Below are 21,480 nucleotides of genomic sequence, written 5' to 3' on the forward strand. Positions count from 1 at the left end.
TTATGGTTTACGCGCATGATATATTATGTTCCATCCAGGGACCACCAAAATGTGTAGTTACTTAAGAAATAGAATAATACTACTTACAATATACATATGTACTTTTCACGCTGCTGCTCTAGCCAGCTACATCCCATGAGGACTACTCATTCATAAGCTAAAGCCAGCAGCAGTTATAGTATCTAAGGCCGACAGTTTTGCGACTTTGTAAACTCGACTACAATTTATAGATCCCAGCTGCTGGACCCAAAAAATATGAGGGCTCACGGTTGAACGATTTTGAATTCTTGCCCTTTGATTGGTTGACGCGAATCAACAGACTGGGAAGAATTTTCGTGAAGTCACGTTGTCTCTAGAGGGTATTCAGTTGCATGCCAAACGGCTGTTGAGGTCACACACACACACACACACAGCACATTAAAGTTCAAAATTGACCATTTTTAAATGGGCATGTGAACCACAATTGAAAAACTATCTTTGATTTGTATGTATTTTTGCGATTAAAGGACATCTTTTTAATAATTAAACATAAATATATCTGAAGAAAGAACAATGATTAATTTTAAAATGTCAAGCAGCGTTTTTTGTAAGAAATATTTCTTGTTTATTCAATAATTTCCAATCAAAAACCTTTACCTTTTTCTTTGCTCCATTTTTCCAGGTGACATCTCTGTTTTTATATCTTTAGACTTTCTTGTTTTTTTATCAAATATTAATAATGCTTTCAATTATACTGTATATTCAATATTATCTGAAATCTTGTGTCCAACATGATCAGATTGTACAGTCTCCGGGAAAATTTAAATGTATTTTGCTGTAGTTAATTTTACTATTGTCATGTAACTTTACCAAACCTTTGCTTTCTGTAAGGAACATACTCAGCTTGGAAACATGAAACTGCATGTAATTCTTTCTTTTTGAAAAGAAATATCGACATGTGTGCATTCTATTTATAGAAAGCTGAAATTTCCAGAAATATTAAAAAACTTTCCTTCTATATTCTCAATCAAAATTTTTTGCTTGCTTGCGTAATTTGTGTAAACTGGGAATATATCCAGGATATCTTAAGTCTTAGTTTTCTAAATCGTATTTCTAGACACCCATCATCAGATCTTTTTATTTCTAGTTTGTTTGTAAACAGTCATGGTCCCACTCAATGGAACAAGCTTCCTATTAATATAAAAGAAATCAAACATTTTGTTCAGTTTTAAGAAAGAATTATTTTATTTAAATATGAAACATTTCATTTTTATTATATTATTACTGATGTTTCATATTCTCACTTCTTATTATTTTTTGTAACCATGTTAATGGGCCAAGTTTACTTCTAGATTGGTCCTCATTTTATGCTTTGTATTATTTGTATGTTATTTGAGGAAATAAATGTTGGTTGAATGTGAGTGACACTCCATACATTACAAATATAAAAACAGACACATAAAATAGTTGATGTGACAAATGCATTTAATGCAAGCACAGAAGTAATAGATCTACAAATAACGTTGGTATGAGGCGAGGTTTATCCCACGCTCTTCTTCACTATAATACACATACGGGTACATGAATGAATACTGCTTGATTTATGCACAACGAATACAAAAAAAGAAGAAAAACACCACTCAATCATGTAAATTGTGAGGTATTAAATAACAATTAGCCTTTAAATATGACATCTTTAAACAACAGAATATAAATAACCAAAAAAGAGTTGATAAACTACATAAACCAAGACTATATCTAATGTATATAAAATAAAATTATGTGCATGACAGTACACTGATGGAAGAAATGTTGCCAAACAAAAAATAAACTAAATAAATCTGTGGATTTTGCAAAAAAACAGATGGTAAAAGAAATTCTATTGTATCATAATAAATAGAAATATGTTAGCATCCTATTATATTACACTTTGATTCCCCTACCAAAATTATGAGTTGTGGGCATTTTATACAATAGACACAGACAGAGTAACACTGGTGTTTCTTCATCACAAATTTGGAAAAACACCTTCCACCAGGGAATCATGAGAATACTTAATCTTCTTTATCTTCTCTAGTGTTTCAATAAAGTAGTGTAGTGATGGAAAAAACACAATAATTTAGAAAAACAATAGTGAGAACTAAATTAAATATTGTGGTAATAATATAACAATAAACAACATAAATACTATTGAATACATGTTAACATGTAAACAAACTATAAAAATAATTTTTAAAAGTATTCAAAATAGTAACTGTAAGCACACATTTGTAGTAAATATAATGTCACTTCTCTAAAATATTCCATAGAATGATTGTCTCTATCTATTGTGACCACTAAGCTGGCATAGAGAGCACACATTTTTAGCAGAAAATATATCGACCCTGGTTTACATGGAACATGGCAAGGCATGAAATTAATGCCAAAATACTTTGGTGAACCCTGGGAAGGAAGATTGTAAATGTGATATAACCTTTGACCCAACTGTATTTTTTCAGGGCACCAATCCAATAGTGCCCTTAAACATTTTATTTGACATTGCCTACAAATTGGTCAAATTTTTAACTCAAGCACACTAGAGAACAAGCTTAGAGTTTCGTAAGAATTCTCTTCGTTTTTATATACACAATACATTATAGCACACACTACTTCAGTATTTTTTGGCAATAGCGGTGATGCTAGTCACATGGTCTGGGGATTACACAACTCACTCAAAAAAAGAGCAACTAGTTTTAATCACATTGTTTTGAGTAATGGTTTTCTTTGACAAAAACAAGTTAAGACATGTTTACAGAAAACCCGACTCACCTCTGTCTTATCTATTTATGAGGCATGCTATAGTCTAGCGCCACCGCTCTTTAACAGCACATCTCTCGTTTATAGGAAAATTGACTAAATATTTCCATGATTAATATTCCCGTTCCTGAATACAAACTTTAAAATTTGTTTTACTTAAGTTAAAAACACGTCTTTAAAACGAATGTCAAGTTGTGACATGAGTTGCGTAAAAGTGGTTTCGTCTTAAATTGTATCATTCTAAAATCTACTATCACCAAGGTTTTCCAAATAGTACATGATTTAAACACCTCAGTGATATTACTGGGGAAAATTAGCTAAAGAAATAAAATTAAAATTACAAATGTATAATACATAATGCAATTGAAGCTCCCAACAGAGCTCCCTAACATGATCTTTTAAAATTCTACAATACGTATATGGGTATGATTATCTAAATTTGCAATGATTAATAAATTTAAACCTAATAGTTTTAGTAGACAAATAGTATACTTTAGAATATAAACTAAACAACAACCCTTAAAATATCTTTCTAATAATAGAAAGTTTAAGTTAGAGCACCTACATATAAACTACCTCTAAAAAGTAATGGCAAAGAACGCAGCAAAAAACATAAATAAAATAATTTGGCCCACATATAAAGAAGCCTTTTAACACTAAGCATCTACATGGGATATATCATGCATAACATTGCACAAAATTTTCCCTTTTTATTTAAAAGCTAAAATATCTTCAGATTAATAGTTGTTTATTTTCTAAATTTATTTTACAATAATTTAAATATATTTTGAATCCAAAACATCAAAGGCATTGAGATGAAATGTTTTGAAACATTTTTTTTTTAGTTCGTAATGCAGTTCTAAAATTTACTAAAAGTCTAGAACAGGTTTGTAATGAACATTAGACATACAAATAAATAGATAAGCAGGTTTTCACAGTTTTCTACTAGCTAGAAACATTTTTTGAAGTTAACATAAAAATGTTTCATTTCGGCTATCAGTGCAACAAAACACTAAATAGCATATTTGAAAATGGATCCATCTAGTAGAAAACAAACTTCAACGAAACCACACTGAAGTATCAGAAGATTAACAATTCAAACTGAATTATACTTTGATACATTTAGCATGGTACAGTTTTCCCAAGACTTACACATACATCTCGGATTGCAGCAAAGCATCTTGGGATACATTTATGTGTCTGGGCAGCCAAAGCACCTTGTGCCTTATGTCATTGCGGACAACTATACAGTTAAATCTTATCTACATCTTAAAATACTTATAGTTTTTATCATTTAATAATCTACAAATTTAAAAATTATGGAGAAAACACTGTCCAAAAATATATGAATGCTGAATACAGTAATTAAAATTTAATTTAAATATTTACTAGTGCCATGATTGTTATTATTATTACAATTATTTAAATGTTAGTCTACATCAATATCATTATCATCACAATTTATCAATTAAGTAATTTCTATTAAAATCTTATATTTAGGTTTATACAGAATTACAATTTCGATTTCTATTAAATAAGAATTTCAAATAGATTTTCACCTTCTGTTGAAATAATTTTAATTCATATTCATCACTTTGAACTCAAATTAGCATATTAGTTGTTCTATAAAAAATTTGTAATTTTACAAGAAAATTTCTCCACATTTGGAAATGTGTTTATATATAACCATATGGTGTTCCGAAATTGGCAATTATAGACATTCAGTTCAAGTTTTTTGAAATACAATAGAGGCTTTTCTCTATTTTTTACATTCTGAACAGTGTTATCTCCAGCATTGGGTATCGTCAAAGGTTTGTTATTTTTACTAAAATCAAATAAACTTCTTCCTCTGCTCAGATACATTTCCCTCAATGGTAGACATATAATGTTTTTTTTTTAATAGCACCAGATAGTAAAAATCCTGATATTTTTTTTCCAGAAATAAAATTCCGACATAGTTTATCAGCTGTTTACTAATAAACAACAACAGTTGTCATGGTAATATCCCATTCTCAGAGTACCGACCATTCCAAATTTCAGAGTTGACAAAGAAATATTGCGCTTAAATTAACATATTTACCAAATTAGGGTAAAATTATAAAATTAAGAAAAAGATGCAATAGTTTTATATTAAAGATCATGTCACTATTTGTAAGTGTTTATCTTTACTGTTTTAAATTAAATTTGCAATTATGCTGCAAAATTTCCACCACTTTTTGTGAATCACACCCGACAAAAATATAGCGCAATTGAAATAGTTGCACATCATAAAGCACACAAAAGAATATTTGCAATGAAGAACATCCCTGTCAGCATCTGGGAGATGAGTTGTTGGTGGAACATAGTTTTCGTGGACCTTTCGGTCTTGCTTTACGTACAGGACACACACACTACCATGAGCAATGGAAGGCGGGAACGCAATGAACTGTCAAGAATCACACTTAATAGGGAGTATACCTCGCATAGCCTCCTCTGTATACACTAGCCTAAAATAAGAAATACATAATAATTAGTAATATTTTTCATGGAAATGGAAGAAAGTTGATGATACCATTAGGTTGTATGGTATGTTACTTTCATTTCAACATAGTTGGTCTAGTGAACATTATTTTGTGTCAAACGTTTTCTTCTTAGGCCAAATGTAATGAAACAGTAAGATAAATTTACTTCTAAAGAAAATAAAGCTAAATACAACTTATTAGAAAAGTTCAAAATAGATTAGACAAAGAGATTATACACATCAAACATTTTAAGAAAAAAGTGCATGAAATAAGTTTAAGGAAAAAAAGAGTTAGCAATCAGTAGAAAAAAGGGGTTTTCTATTACTTCTGACTATTACATGTATGTAACTATTGTATGTATGTAATTAATGCATGTAATAAATATAAGACATCATTTGTGATGTACTATAAGATGATGGATATGTATGTGCAGAGGCAGTTGTGTTTGACGAAATCCTTTTTTTTCTAACCTTTTCAAACTAGGGACTAGCAGCAGTATAGGCTTTCCTAGCCTTGCCCTTTTTTCCTTTTGCCATAATGTAGTAGTAATGTTTTGTTGTTGTATTGTTTTATTTTCTGAATATTGTAGTTTTTATATTTTGTACTATTCATTAATAAATTATTATCTTTAGAAATATTAAATTCCTGTAGATGGATTTACATGGTAAATTTGTTTTTTAATAAACTAAAGCATTATAAAAACTAATTTTAACTGCAATGAATTAAAATCCATCAATAAAATACTTTAATTTTTTCAATGACAAGTATTTCTTTCCTCAAATGATACCATTAGACATTTTACAGTAAATGCATTTATGATATGTTAATTATGGAACGGACATGACGCAGATGTATGCAATCATGCATAACAATTCTAATGGCTTTCTACAAATCTTGTCTAAACTTTTACTAAGGTCATTCATATGTCAGTGACTGTTTGAACTTCGAACTTCAGGCAGGGATTTTATTGAGTCATGTAAGATGTTGATATCTATACTATAACAGAGAGAGAGAGAGATTGTACATTTTGTCCGTAATACAAATGTTTGCTATTGCACGTACCCATATTTAAAGAAATTGCCCCGCAGGTATCTTTCCTTATCCTTACTAGTATAGTACATGGATACAATAAATAAGTATGATTTTTAATTTTGTTTGCTTATAAATTTAGGGTTGGCTATAAGTATAATTGTGTATTTAATGGTATAAATCATGATAGTGTAAAAGTAATAATGCTACAGTTTACTAATGTAATAATGTAACATGAATATTGCAACATGAAAACATACAATAAAGGTTGAACAACATCTAATCATTAAACACTAACACAAAAAAAACAATCACTATTTCTAATCAGGCCAAAATAAATACTAGTAACTAATAACATCATTCATATAAATAAATCAAAAAGAAATACATACAGTAAACATATCAAAATGTCTAATAAAAGATATTGATAATTGGAATGTAATTTTATGTTTGATTAAATGTTTAACCTCATATTACTATTGTCTGTTATAAGATGCTCGACACAAAGTCTGAGACAGGAATTTTAAAGTGCAATGTCAATGTGACAGGATTTGGTATCAATCAATTTTTTTTTAAGATTTTAAAATTTGGAAGTTTATATTTCTAAATGTCTTCATTATCAATATCTTTTTCACTTTAGCTTCACATGTTTGAAAATGCTTGAATCTATTATATCATGACCATTTATAGGACTTTCTTGCCAATTATATACAAATGGTGAAATACCATTTTCATTTGTTTAAATTCTTTGACCATATATGATATTTTCCAATATTTAATGGTAAATATGGAAATATCAAAACAAATTTAAAGATGAACACAAACATTTCCAAGCAGAATGCTAAAAGTGATTTTTATTTAAAACGTAAAAAAATTCAAGGCAAAATCCACCACAAAGGACAAGGGCTACAGACTATATCACTCCAGTGAATATGGAGACATAATTGCCCCTTTGGATTTACCCGTGCAATAGAGGGGTATCTTACCCCGTACGCTGCGGCCGCTGGGCCGATCGTGTGATGATACGGATCCGCATATTCCCTGGCATATGGAATTGCGTAGGCTGCTGCCGGTGCTGCGTATCGACTTATGTAGCCTCCATATGCTGTGGCTGCTGCAGCGCTCTGTAAAAGAAGTTCCGTCTTTGTAGCATAAAGAAAGAAAATAAAGAGATGGAAAAAATTGTTTGTTAGTTAAGCAAACACAGCAAACTATTACTAGCAGGCAAACAAGCATATACTAACCTTTTATATATTATTATTATTATTATTATTAAAACATAATTATTATGTGTATAAATAATTAGGAATCAGGTGAGGTGAAATAAAGAATAAAACTATTATGTTGAATTCAGTTATTTCTTATGTGTGTGAAATAATGAACAATATAATGTGAAAACAAAGAAAATTGAATTTAAAATACACATTTTGAAAAACAATAATTTAAAATGAAGCCAATGAAATCATAAGAAACAAATAAACTGTGTTATAAATCCATTCAATTTCATATTTCAAACTTTGGAAATAGCAGTATACACTTGCCATCAAACATATCTCTTTAGAGCATTCCTCGTTTACACAAATGGAAGCAAGCCATGAAGAGATAAATTCAATCAGCATACAGAATTAAAAATACAATTTCCAAGTATACAGTAGAACTACTTTTGTGCAAGGATATGGATGTAATTTGGTCTCATGAAGTTAGTAAAATGTTACATATAGTATAGTGTTCAATATTCATGCTATCTTTTAAACCATTTTTTTCTATGGTTTAAATAATCATATTCTATATTTTGACATTCCTACCCTGTATCATGCGTTCATTATTAATTTGTTTAAACATGGGGAAATTATAAAGTAGTTCCGCCATGGTTTAAATAAATTATAATTATAAAAATACATTGTACTAAAAAATACAGTATATATTGTGTTTACTTTAATTTGTGTACAAATTCATTAAAATAATGCTACAGCAATTCATTTATCATTCAAACATATTTAAGGTTAAATTACGTCATTACAATATTTGTACAACATTCACAAACACAGGCAGAAGATTTATGAAGAAACAAGTTTTATTTTAAGGAATTTCACTTCAAATTCTTTATATCATTCCATGCAGTATTAGATTTATAAATTGTCATATATAGGAATTACAATACTATTACGAGGATAAAGGATAAAATGAATGTAATAATTTACACATATTGACAATTCACGTTTCCATTATTCATTCATATATAACTGTAGGCCTATGCAATATAGTCAAGTTGTGTTGCAAGTGGGATGTTAGTTTGGCAAGATACTGTAGAACATGCAGCATAAAAATGTCTTTCAAATAAGTATTTATAGTTAACACTTTTTGTGGGGTATAATAGTTATTTATTTCTCTTAGGTGTACCACAATTACCAGGAGTAAGTTTTTCACAGGATGAATACATGATACATTTTATCATGCTTATTTAACTTTATGAGACAACGAAATGTGATGTGTCCATATATGGACATGATTATGTCATATCACTACCATATTTAGGAATATCACTACCATATTTAGGAATATCACTACCATATTTGGGCACATCACACTTTTTGTGCAAACTAGTTTGATGGTGTAGACCGAGCTTAAGTCTCATTTCAGTCAAGTAGAAACAATTCTGGTACTAGTCAGGATTGAACCCTAGACCAAGGGATTGTTGTTAACCACCATGCTACAGCTCCACAACTCCACTATTTTATACAGCCAATCCAACCATTGCCATTGAAATAAATACATTTCTTGATAACAATTTGTCTGGAGTGTCTGGAATAACCAGAAAGAATTGTGGTTGTGGTAAATGGATTTTGAACCTAACTGTAGTGTCTGTGTTACATACCTGGTATCTATCTGCTGCCGCTGCTGTATAAAAGGTTTCTGGATAGATTGCAGCTGTTGCGTAACCTGGTACTGGTGGTGGGGGTGCTAATCGGTATGCGGTGTAAGCACCTCTGATTGCACGACCTCTGCCTGCAGCGATTACTGGAGCTCTTAGTACACCTATTATAGATATAGGTTACATAGTTACCAAAGTTAATACATCATAAAACATTTACATAAGAAAAAAAAATAATAATAGATAATAATATATGGATATTTAAACAAAACTTAAAAGAGATGCAGTAAAACCTCTATTAAAAGACACTTTAGGGACCTAACAAGGGATAGGCCTTATTTTTAGAACATATTTTCTCCCTTGTTTCTTTCACAGGAAAATGTACCCTTAATAGGGGTGTTCCAAAGGAGCAGTTGTATTGTAGAGAGTACAACTTTTTTTTGTTTATTTCACCTACCAGCAAGAGACTCGCCGTTGGGGGTTGGTTTATTTTTATTCGTCATTACTCGTGCTGTGGCATTATTTACCTGTCAGAAACACAAAGGTAAAGAGTCAAGACAAATGTAAAATATAATCCATGAAAATTGACACAAAACAAGACGCAACATTAGGACATTAGATGAAAACATTTACAGGACAATATTTTTTATACACAATTAATTTTTTGAATCAAGTCAATTTAATTTTGCCAGAAGGTAGTTGATTTGGTTTTCTCCTTTTTAAAAACTATTTATCAAAATTTGTTAATTGAGTAAGCATATATTTCTTCATGCTGTATTTATATTTATAAAACTTTATTACTGTTATAATTATTAATTATATATATTCTGCTCAATCCTAATTATGTTTAATGTTATTAGTTTCATTATAAGTAACAATTTGATACATCAAATAGATAGATACTTTTTATACTAACTATCATTATTATAACAAACATTACTTTCCAATTCTTATATCTTTATATTAAAAATTTTAAAATGTATACATAATTTTCTTCCAAATTTCATTAATAGCATAAATTTGTATTAATTTTTTTAAATTCTCACAGATTGCATGATTTTTATCGATTCAAATTAATTATTAAATTTCAGTATATCACCAGGCGGTTTAGAATTTATTCTGTGCCTGTGATGTTTATAATATTCAAATATTTATATAAATGATATCATAATTTTAATTTAGAGGAAGTTAACAATGAGTTTTAACAAATTGTATAATATTTGGATTAAAGTTATAAATATTAATTTATATTCAGACATGACATATACAACTACAGCACAAACATTAAACATAAAGAATTTCACAAAATAGTTTTAAACAGTCTTGCCATAGGTACCACTTGTAGATTTGTTTCTGTTATAATTTTTATGTTGCAAAAGTTAATTAACTGATTTTATTTTAAAGATAATGAGAATTCAATATAGAAAAATAATGCCGTTGACATCAAAATAATGTCTAGATAATTTAAGTAGATAATCTACACGATGTCGCCAAAAGTTTGGATGTGTATGCAATTGTTCTGAAGAAAGTTGTTATCCAGATAATTATTGATGTAGTTTAAGATTACAAGGCCATAATGTTTAATGTATGCAATATTATCTCTTATAAAGACATTATTTTAATATTTTTAATAATTATGTAATTTGAAGGTACAGAGGTTATTGTTGAGAATATTGACCCAAATAAAGTATACCAGCCAGTAATGTTAATAGGTGGAAAGGACCTACAGTACTGTATACATATACTGTACAATCAATCTGTTAACATTTCATCTAGTGTCAAGGTGTACTCAAATTAACTTTGTAGAGAATTGTTTACTTTTTATTTTCTTTATAAATATTTTAAATTATATAATAAAATTCATATAGCTGGTCCTAGCTTTTGTTAACCAAGGCAAGACTGTTTCATATAATAAAAAACATACAAATAAAGCATTTTATTTACATCAAAATATCTTGAAAACATATGCTTTAAAATTAATCAAAAAGTTAAAAAGCAAAGCTAATTATCAATTGTGGTAATCACCATTAAAAAAACTTTTTTTTTAATATAAATTTTATAATATCATTTTCGACAAGAATTTTAAGTATTTTTTTAATTATTATACATTCAAACAGATATAATTTTTTGACCATAACAATATTTTTCTAGAACATAATTTTTGTTTGTTTTCAGAGATATTTTGATGTATTTATTGACATTGTTGCTTGACCTACACTTTAGGAAGAGGAAGAAATCCTAGAAAAATTTACAATAATAGAAACATTGAAAATAGAGAAGATGAAAAAGAAACTTATAATGTATATATAAACAGAATATATATCACTCCTACCTGTTCCGTAACCATCTGATATTGAAATAATGTGGACTGACTCCTAACATTCTAAAAACCTACCAGTACATAGCGCCCTCTATTCTGTTTTTAATTCAGACATGTAGAGTTGTGGGTAAATTTTCAGGTCAAGCAAGATAAATTAGTTAATAATATGTTAATGTAAAACATCATTTTTGAAAAGATGATTAAATATTATACTATTCAGTTTCATTTAATTAATCTTCAGTTTGAACATGTCAGGGAAAATATTAATTTTGGTTATATTCCAGCATGAAATTTCATTTTGGTATTCAGGTTTAATATTTTCCACTAAAAAATAATAACCTGCATCTTAGTGTAATAAATTTTGATCTGGGAATACAGGTTGGCCTATTAGGGATAATTTCTGCATCATTGGGAGATACCATTCCTGATGTGAGGTATTAGGAATAATCCAACTTACCATTCAGTTATTCCTGATAGTTTGTCTTGAGCCTGATGGCAGCCAATTTCTTTATAGCGGAAAAATTTTCATGATCAATTCAATTCTTAATATTGTTATTAGACTATTGTTTTTTTTTGTTTCATAGAGACAAACAGATGCTCGCACAAAACAAGAGTGGAAAAAAATCGCATGCACGATGCAGAGGACATAAACCAGGTATGTGCAGCGAGTTGTAGTGGTTACCAAAAAACACCGGCAAATTCATCAAATTCAAGACCGGAGCAAAAACACATTCCAGGATAAACTATAGAGGGCACTAATAATAGCACACGATGGCGGCAAACATCTCTAAAACAACACGTTAAGTAGTAAAAACTAAAGAAACTGCTACAAAAATAAAATAAAAACTGTGAATACTTTGACCGGTTGGTTTTAATCTCTGATCTTCATTGATGACGTAATTTGTTTTTGTTTTTTTTCACGTTTGTTTTAGAGCACATAGCTTTTGTTCTAAGCGATAAGAACTTACCCAACCCTGACCAGTTAAAAAATCAGCAGAATAATAGCAGATAACGTCTTAACCCAAAGCACTTTGAATTGCTTATCCCTCTTTAAATGTTCTTCTGGTAAAACATAAATAAATATATAGATGTATAAACGAGCCGTAGAAGGTCTCGATAATGGAAGTCAGAGATTTGAAAAGTTGTACACCCACTAGGCCTGGCTCTGCGTAGTGGTAATCGTCAAATGTGGGATTATCATTTTGATTTATGTTGCACATGACCGGTTAATTTCATCACGTAAGCGCCAATTCAAACGAAATATAAATCAAATAAAATGAATGAAAATTTTGTCTTAATTAACTAAAACAAACTACAAAATGTCAAAAAATGCGCATTCATCTATGTAGCCTTCATGCCAACAAATTTGCATAAAAAATTTAAATAAATTCATGACACCCAGAAAAAACGGGATAAAATTTTAAGTATGATAGGTTAATCGTGTGGGATCGTTCACGGGTAATAACAAAAAATATTTCTGCGAGCAGGCCTAGTAAAGTGGCATATAAGAGTGTGTACTGGTTAGTGGTATATACTTCACACTCATCACGTAACTAAAAAACATGCGTGGTCTGAAATAAATCACACGAACCAGTTAACACACCGTACTAGAGAGTAAAACAGACAGATATAGTAGAAAAGAAGTAGAGAAGAAGCATAGGTCACATTAAAGAAGAAATCTTACGAATGACATGCACCTCAATCTTTCGCCCCTCAACTATCGTCCCGTTCAATTTCTCTCTTGCCCTCTCGGCGTCCGAACTATTTTGGAAGGTTACAAAACCGAATCCCTGCATGCATCGGAAAATAAATAATACACATGCAGAACATTATAATAAACCATGCATAGTAGAAAACACAAGTTAATCATATGATCGGTGCGTAATGCAATTGGTTTGATAACGTGCTTTTTTGTTTTCAATTTGTTGTTTTGGAAAGCCATAAATTTGAAAGTAGTCTCACGACAATAAATCTCAGTCGTGGTTCTGTCCATTCTGTCGACGTTGATCAATCATGGTCAGAAAATAAACTTTAAACAAAATTATTCTCAACATAGCACGGTACTAAAGATCACTACACTCATGAAAAACAAACCAAGTCATGTTGCATTATGGGTACAGGAAACAGGGATTGAAATTGTGTGTCAAAGTTCATTGTCATGATTGGATCATCCAAATTATTTTGGGAGATATTTCTGGCCAATCATGCTTTCTCAGGGTTTATAAATATATATATATAAATATTTGTGTTTCCGTTAACATATAGTGCAGATCAAAATGAATCTATAAAAAATAAGCACATTTATATCACAATCTATAACAAATATTACCAGTAATTTTGTATCATTAGAAATAACATCTATTTAGTTCATAACATTTATATGAAAAGCTTGCCTGAATTGGCAACATTTAAAACATAGAGATTTTAGTATATTGAAAAAAACATATAACTATATTTGGTGCTTTTTTTTTTCAATATTTTTATAATTCATTTAGATAAGCACTATAAAATTATAAAGCATTTGTGTACAGTATAAGTTCATTGAGGGAAAAAACATGGTAGTTAGGTACAGTATAATCAAATTCATTATCAAAATCATAATTTCATATACGTTATGCAGCATGATAGAGAATATATCTGAGCCTTTGATATTAAAAAGGTCAGACAATGTCTTTTAGAGAACAGCATATGGTCATTGTTTGTCAAAAAATCCTATTGCTGTTAGATCATACCATTTTTATAATAGGGATGCAAACACATGGCCAGTACCATTAAAATTACCTAAATGTGCAATATGCATTAGCCATCTTTCGAATTACCATAACAAATTTATGATTTAAAATAAAACACCATATGTCTAACATTTTCAGAGCAATTATCGTTAGCGAAAGAGTCAAAATTTTCTCGATCAACGAAAAGAAAGCTTTTTACTGCTCATGATAAATCCAAGTAAAGAAATCATTTATCATCATACAAACGTCCTTTTAAAATATTTCTATGAAAAATAAAATCTCCCGATAGATCTAATTTGTAGATTCGTAACCAATTATTGACATTATGAAATATATATGTACTTTTTAGATTTTTGAAACTTGTCATAAAAAAATAAAAAATTCTCAGGAATAAAATAATCGGCATCTGGTTTTTTAAGATCAAATTTGAATGCCATTTTCTTTCAATGTTTAAAATTTAAAGACTGTTTTTAATGATTGCCGTATATGAAGACTACATTTTGCTGGTGGTAGAAGTAAGAGGAATTTATGGTCACACGTTTTCTTAATAAACTTGTATCTATATATCTATATAGTCTACAGCCTTCACCAATGATTTATAAAGATGGTATGATCTAAAACACAAATAGAACACAATTTATTTGGTAAATTCAAGCATAGCAAAACATAACACAAATAATGACAATAGAAATATCACAGGCAGCAAGATTACTAGGAACTTAAGTATGAATTTTTTTTTAAATTCGAAAAAACGTGCCGAACAAAAAAAAACAACATTCAATAGAAACAAAATGCAACGTTTCATTGTAACATTGTAAAACATAGGAAAAACGACATAACAGTATCACAACAAATAACACATGCACACTCGGTGTTTGTATGAAATTACCTACAGTATTTATGGATTAAACGATTGTATGACACATAGTGAATCCGTAGCTACTGTACAAACTAAATTCATTTTGTAGGGTTACCCAACTGAATAGTACAGTTAGGCATACACATAATGTTTGATAATATTCTATGACTTTAGGATTGATGCGGAGTCACACAATTTCAAGTGCATTTTTTTCCTAATGTGATAATGGTTGTTGAAAATGTATTGAACCTTGTTAATTATTATCACACATTATATAAATTTAGTATTGACTATTTTATTGTGTAAAATGGCTTCTTTCTGGCTGTTTTGATTATTTTATTAGTATCTCCCATCAGATTCAGCAACTGATATTCACAGCATTGTTATTTTTTTCAGTAATAATAGTAATATTCCTTTGCATTTATTGTGTAAAATTTATATATAACTATTATTTTAATCTAATCTAATAATCTAATTTTAATGTTTACTGTAAAGGAAAGGATCTTTAACCCATCCTAACTCTTGATTATTGTATTTATTGATGACTAAATAATTTGTATTATTTGATTATTACAATTTATTGCTTAATCAAAGTGGAATATTAGTAAATGGTTTTTGAACACACCTGTAGTGTAAAATACCTTTTAGAAAAACATTTTTCTTACTAGTACTAGATTATTTACTGAATTTGCTGTAGATAGAACAAAGGTTCTGTCTTCTTATTTTCAATTTCTAAATTAATGGAGCCCAACAGGCATAGTGCTAAATAATGTCATTTTCGCGTATGTTTAAATTTCCATTCATGTTGCATTCTGTTTTATGCTAAATAAATGTTTTTTTTTTCTCTCATTAAGAAACACACTGTGCAAACACACACAACATACACAGTTTGTGAATTTAAATGTGCTCATTTTTTGTTGAATTCATAAAATATTTGATTGTGGAAAATTGAGATGTTACAAAATGTAATCTATACATCATTTCTGTCAAACTTGCTTAATGCATTGTTCGCATCGACATTCTAAGAAAAGATTTCAATTTTTCAAGTTACACATTTTATGAATTTTCAAAAACATTAAACGAATTTTGATTAATTTAAAAGTTTGATAAAATAATTTTGAGCCAGAATCCTCCAACCAGGAGGTCAAAGGGCAATATTATTGAATTTATGCACAAAAAATGAGTGCGAGGTGTAATAAATACAGTTTTATGTCTCTGTGAGGAAAATCAGGCAATAGAACATCAAATGCCAACAGTTCAATTATTGCGCTTTCATTTGTATAAGCCATGAATATAATTTTGCTGAGTAGTTATAATACTGCAGTTACTGCAGGAATCTTGAGTGACCAGATCTTGGATCAGACACATGTAGTAACATACAGTAGTACATACTTGCAGTTACTGTAAAGGTTTCCGAAACATGTGTTATACAGGTATTACTTTACACCTGTAGTAGTAACTTACTACAGGTAACATATCTACTGCAGTAATTGACAATTTTCAGGATATATTATTAAAGAAACATTTGCAGCTTTTCTATTGCCTGGTTTGCCATGTTTTTCAAATTTGATTCATTAGTTTTATTTTATGTGTAACTTAAAATAGAAATACTACTTAATGGGCACACAAGTCATGCTCATTACCATATATGCAAATTAAATGAAAGGGTTGATTGGCTCTGATTGGTTCAGTCATTTGTACATATTGTAATTATGTAAATTGTAAACCTTTTACAAGATTTTATTTTAAGAAAAAAAAAGATTAATTTAAAAAAAAAAATATTTCATTTCCAAATATAATATTTAAGACTTCTTGCCCTTATAACAAAATTGAATATTTGCGGCAGCCTCTCAAACACAGAATCTACTGTAGGTAATTACACCATTAATGTTTTAACTACAGGTTTGGGACACACATATTCCTCAAAATGTTATATGTGAGGCTATAATAGAAATTCTGATGATCAATTAAATCTAATGGTTTATATTAATTTTTTTTTTTGCAATATAAAATATTGTACAGAATAACTACAACCAATACACTAATATTTTGTAAAATTCAAAAACCTGTAAAGTAATAATTATAATATCTGTCTGACAATTAATTTATAACTAATTCAAATAGATCTGAATATTATTTTTTAGTAGTTATTATTATGACCAGACATGATCAAAACAGAATTTGAAATCAATTTCATAATAATATAAATTAACATAAATTTATGAATTTTAAACATAAATTTAGCATCATTATGTACACTGGATTGCAATTTAGACAGTCAACTAGACACAGTTATTTTATTAAAAATGTTCAGCATTTTCTGATATTAGGATTTTGTGTTAATTGAAATAACTTTACATTACTGTTTGTTTTATTTAAAAAATAAATTTCTTATTGTTGATTTGATTGATTGAATAATTTAATTAATTTTTTTAATTTAATAAGCCTTAGTACGTCAACCCTTTCATTTAAAAAAAAAAGTAACTGAAAAGTTTGAGGGTGGGGTGAAGGTGGGGAAAATAAATAAAAATAAAATTTGCATAAAATAAATTCATGCTTGGATTTAATTGGTCATCTAGTAATCCTGCTGCAAGATGCTAACCAATGGGAGATTTAAAGATCATTGATTGGCAGGTTTGAATTCAAACACATGCATCATGCTCATTGCAGACGCATGCTTTAAAATCAAAATGCACTGATAATGCACAATCCAGGCTGGAGCAAAGAGCCTACCTTTGAGCCTCGTTCGTTGAAGATAATTTCTACATCTAATATGGCACCAAATACCTAAAAAATATGATAAATAACAACATAAACAGTTACTTGAAAAATTAAGCTTGGTGAATAGAATTTCAAGAAACTTTATTTTCGTTATCTCACCTCTGTCAAAATCACTGTAAGAGTAGGATTTGCATCGGAAATAGAAAATGCTGCTAAATTAGATAGCAAGAATACTTATACTAAATCCATGTTAATACATGACTAGCACGGTACTCACCCCAAACATTTGTCGTAAATCTGGATCTCGGAATCTGAACGGGATATTTGATACGTGTAAACGTTTAGGTATTTCTCCCGGTTTCGTTCCGGGAATAGTTTGTGTTGCTTGCCCTGCTTCCGTGGCTAAGGGCGCTTGTGACGTTGATACACTACCATCGCTATTCTGTAAAAGAACATATGTAGCAAACATTTACAAACCACAATTTAGAGTTATATAAAAGAAATCTACAAATACAGCAACATTTGCGACATAACTCAATTCTTGAAAATTGCTTTAAAACTCAAACTTTTCATAAATGGTTAAAGTGATCAAATGGATTTGAATTAAATGTATTTTATGTCAAACTAAATGTATTGCTTTAAAATTAAAAACAAGAAACAATTTTTATTAGATAATTGAGAGATAAAGAATGACAAATTAAATATTGCATTGCAAAGTTAAGAAGTTAAATTTTATAGCTAGAACACAAATCGGTAATTACCAAGAAATGTGACATTTTTTATTGAACGTTTAGAAAGATTGCATAGTATATTACACTATAATCTACACTACAGTTGCTGCAGTAATTCAGTTGCTGCAGTAATCAGTTGCAGTAAGTATATTTTCAGGTAAACTTTAACAGCTAGATTCAAAAGGATAGGAATCAAAAGTGGATTCTGATATGATTATACTGTAATGATACTATAGAAATAATGATGATGATGATGCTGAAGATTATGACATGATGCATAATAAATAGAAAGATGTGTGATGATGATGATGTCGTTTATGGCAATGAAAAGTGTGGAAAATGATGGATATATCTTTCTTATGACAATTTTTCACAAACTTACTGACATAATCTTCTTGAGGGAATTTTTAAATTATGATTCAAAAATAAGATTTATGATTGCATGTCATCCAATATCATTGCCAATATGCACCACATAAGTAATTTTCCTTAATTCCACATAAGTCATTAAAAAGTAGGACTTCGTAAAATTGCCAAATAATGATTTGCTACAGAGTAACGCCAGCTATAACACATCATACACACACTACAGTCTTTAGGGAATATGATTATTGTTATATTTTCTATTGTAAATTTGCGATGATAGTACATTCTTCATCATTCCTCATTATTGGAAACATTAGTCAACTACAATGTAATGTTACACAACATCAAACAGACTAGCAAGTCTACACCTTCAATATAATTAATACGCGAAAAATGAGGCCATTACGTATAGTTGTATGCATTTTTTCTTATGCATGGTAAGTATGACATTATCTTCAAATGGATTTGCTAAGCAAGAGTAAGATAACACCTTTCGTTAATTCCTTTTTGATTAGAATTGTAGAGGAAATGTGGGAAAAGAATAGAGTTTATAAGAAGAAAAGTGACATACTTTATTATGTAAAATGTAACTATAAAAGACTTGACAGGATCTACCTTCAAAGAACAGACTTATAGTAGGCATACTGTAGGTTATGAAAATACTTCAGGAGAAAGGAAAAGTGTGCTATAGAATAAAGTAGGCTTACGGTACAGTAGAGTACTGTACAACAAACTTAAAGACACCTTCCCTACGTTTTTTAGATCTAATTTAAGATCACAAACTATATTTAATGTAAAAATAATACTATATGGTCCTATTGCGATAACTTTTTTTGTCTTTAAATGGTTAAAAATGGGAAAAATAAGTCGATTCTAATAATTATAGCGGCCCGCTATAAATCCCAAAATGCATTGCGCGCAGATTGATATTTTTGTTTTTCTTCTGTAATTCACCCACTTTTCGATCGATCGTGAGGCCAAAACAAATGGAAGACTCCTAACTTTTCAGCGAAAATACCGGGTTTTCCCCAATTTGTATCAACGGAGTATGGAAAAAATAGAAAGACAATTAATGCAGCAACTATACAACGTCAGGCTAGGTATATAGCTAGCGTACGATGTTCGTACGTTAACGATGTTTACCAGCTAGGCCTACAAAACTAAGGGCGCGTTTATACAACACGCTATTACACGCATATTCTACACGCCTACGAGAAGTGTGTTGTATAACAACAAAGAGATTCCGTGTAATGAGATTTTAATTGCAAAAAAGGCTACTTGGCTGAATCCTAAAATTTGGTGGATTCCCGGTCGCCGTTACCGTGTTGGAAGTGTCCTCAGGGTATATTTTGACCTCTCGTTAAAACAGGTCGTAATATCAATCATGTCATGCGACGTTGCTAACAAGATTGGGCCCATTTATTGCTGCTTCGCTGCCAGCAATCATCCTCCTACCACGTCTTACGCCTAGCCTAGTGGTGGGGGCCAACTCGTAGTGGTAGTAGGCCTCTATCATTTCCCACTCCAAACAGAATAAAAAATAACATCGCAAAAATGGCATCTTCTTCCATATTGTAGCCTATAGATGAAACAATGAAACCCTTAAAATAACTTTTATTAATTTAAATGAACCGAGAACAAAATAAACACAATGCAAACGTGAACGAAGACAATAATAAAAATGGTAAAAACTGCGCGAATACATCGGACAGCGAGGAGGCGACGATGATTGTTGACAACTCCGCTAATTCAAGTGATCAACGATTTGACCTTTTATCCTAGCATGCACTGCGTGTTGATGAAACTTCCGGTACAACACGGTATCGTGATTTCTAGTATAACAGCAAACGTTAAGGTGGGTTGACCTCGGTCCGAACAACACGCTAAAAATTAAAGCCGTGTTCAAATTTAGAGTGTTGTATAAACACGACCTAAGCCTACTAGGCTAGGCCTAAAGGCCGTCCACGAGAGGTCATTCACCGCAAGCTACTTAGGTAGTGCATTGTTTCTCCCTTTTTATCATAATTTACCATAAAACGTACATTTTAGACGAAGGAATGACCTGGTTTAATGTTTTTAAAGTAATATATATCATATGTATTATTTTTACAAAACGTCACAAATTGTAGGGAAGGTGTCTTTAAGACATGCTCCAACCATTATCAAACCTACATAACTACTGTGCATGCTATGCACACATTTCCAGAACTAACTTATCTACAATACTATACTGTAATATAACTATATACATACTAATCTATTGATAAAGATTATACTCTATCTAAAGACACTACCAAATTAAGTAAGTCAACACTAGAAGACCATGTTTATTTGGTTATAAGAATGCAAAGAATCTAAGCCTTGCATAATAAATCGTTTTTAACTGGAAACTTCATGTCTGCACAACAAGCACTAAACCTTTAGCCAGACATCAGAGGCAAAATGCCTACCGTAATGGTCATACAGTAGTGGAAAAAAAACATTACTTTTAATAAATTATACTGCAACATATGCTTGTATAAATTAAAAAGGGCCTGACAATCTGTTACACTCCAGCCTGCTACCAACACTTAC

The 21,480-nt window shown here is 30.1% G+C and overlaps 1 protein-coding gene across 9 annotated transcripts in view; it reads right to left on the minus strand.

Moving 5' to 3' along the window:
• Nucleotides 1-1,446: 1,446 nt before the first annotated feature.
• Nucleotides 1,447-21,480, minus strand: part of LOC140060975 (RNA binding protein fox-1 homolog 3-like) — a 67,439-nt gene continuing 47,405 nt past the window's right edge. For 7 of the 9 annotated variants that reach the window (XM_072107388.1, XM_072107394.1, XM_072107356.1 and 4 more), the window contains exons 3-9: nt 18,087-18,251; nt 17,822-17,875; nt 13,195-13,287; nt 9,635-9,704; nt 9,181-9,341; nt 7,268-7,447; nt 1,447-5,261 (exon numbers count right to left, since the gene is read on the minus strand). In XM_072107388.1, coding sequence (XP_071963489.1) covers nt 5,217-5,261; nt 7,268-7,447; nt 9,181-9,341; nt 9,635-9,704; nt 13,195-13,287; nt 17,822-17,875; nt 18,087-18,251 — 768 coding nt within the window. In that variant the 3' untranslated portion in view covers nt 1,447-5,216. The remainder of the gene's footprint in view (nt 5,262-7,267; nt 7,448-9,180; nt 9,342-9,634; nt 9,705-13,194; nt 13,288-17,821; nt 17,876-18,086; nt 18,252-21,480) is intronic. The other 2 variants (XM_072107359.1, XM_072107372.1) reach the window with 2 other exon arrangements.

Source organism: Antedon mediterranea, chromosome 1 (genome assembly GCF_964355755.1).
Source record: "Antedon mediterranea chromosome 1, ecAntMedi1.1, whole genome shotgun sequence".
Taxonomy (NCBI): Eukaryota; Metazoa; Echinodermata; class Crinoidea; order Comatulida; family Antedonidae; genus Antedon; species Antedon mediterranea.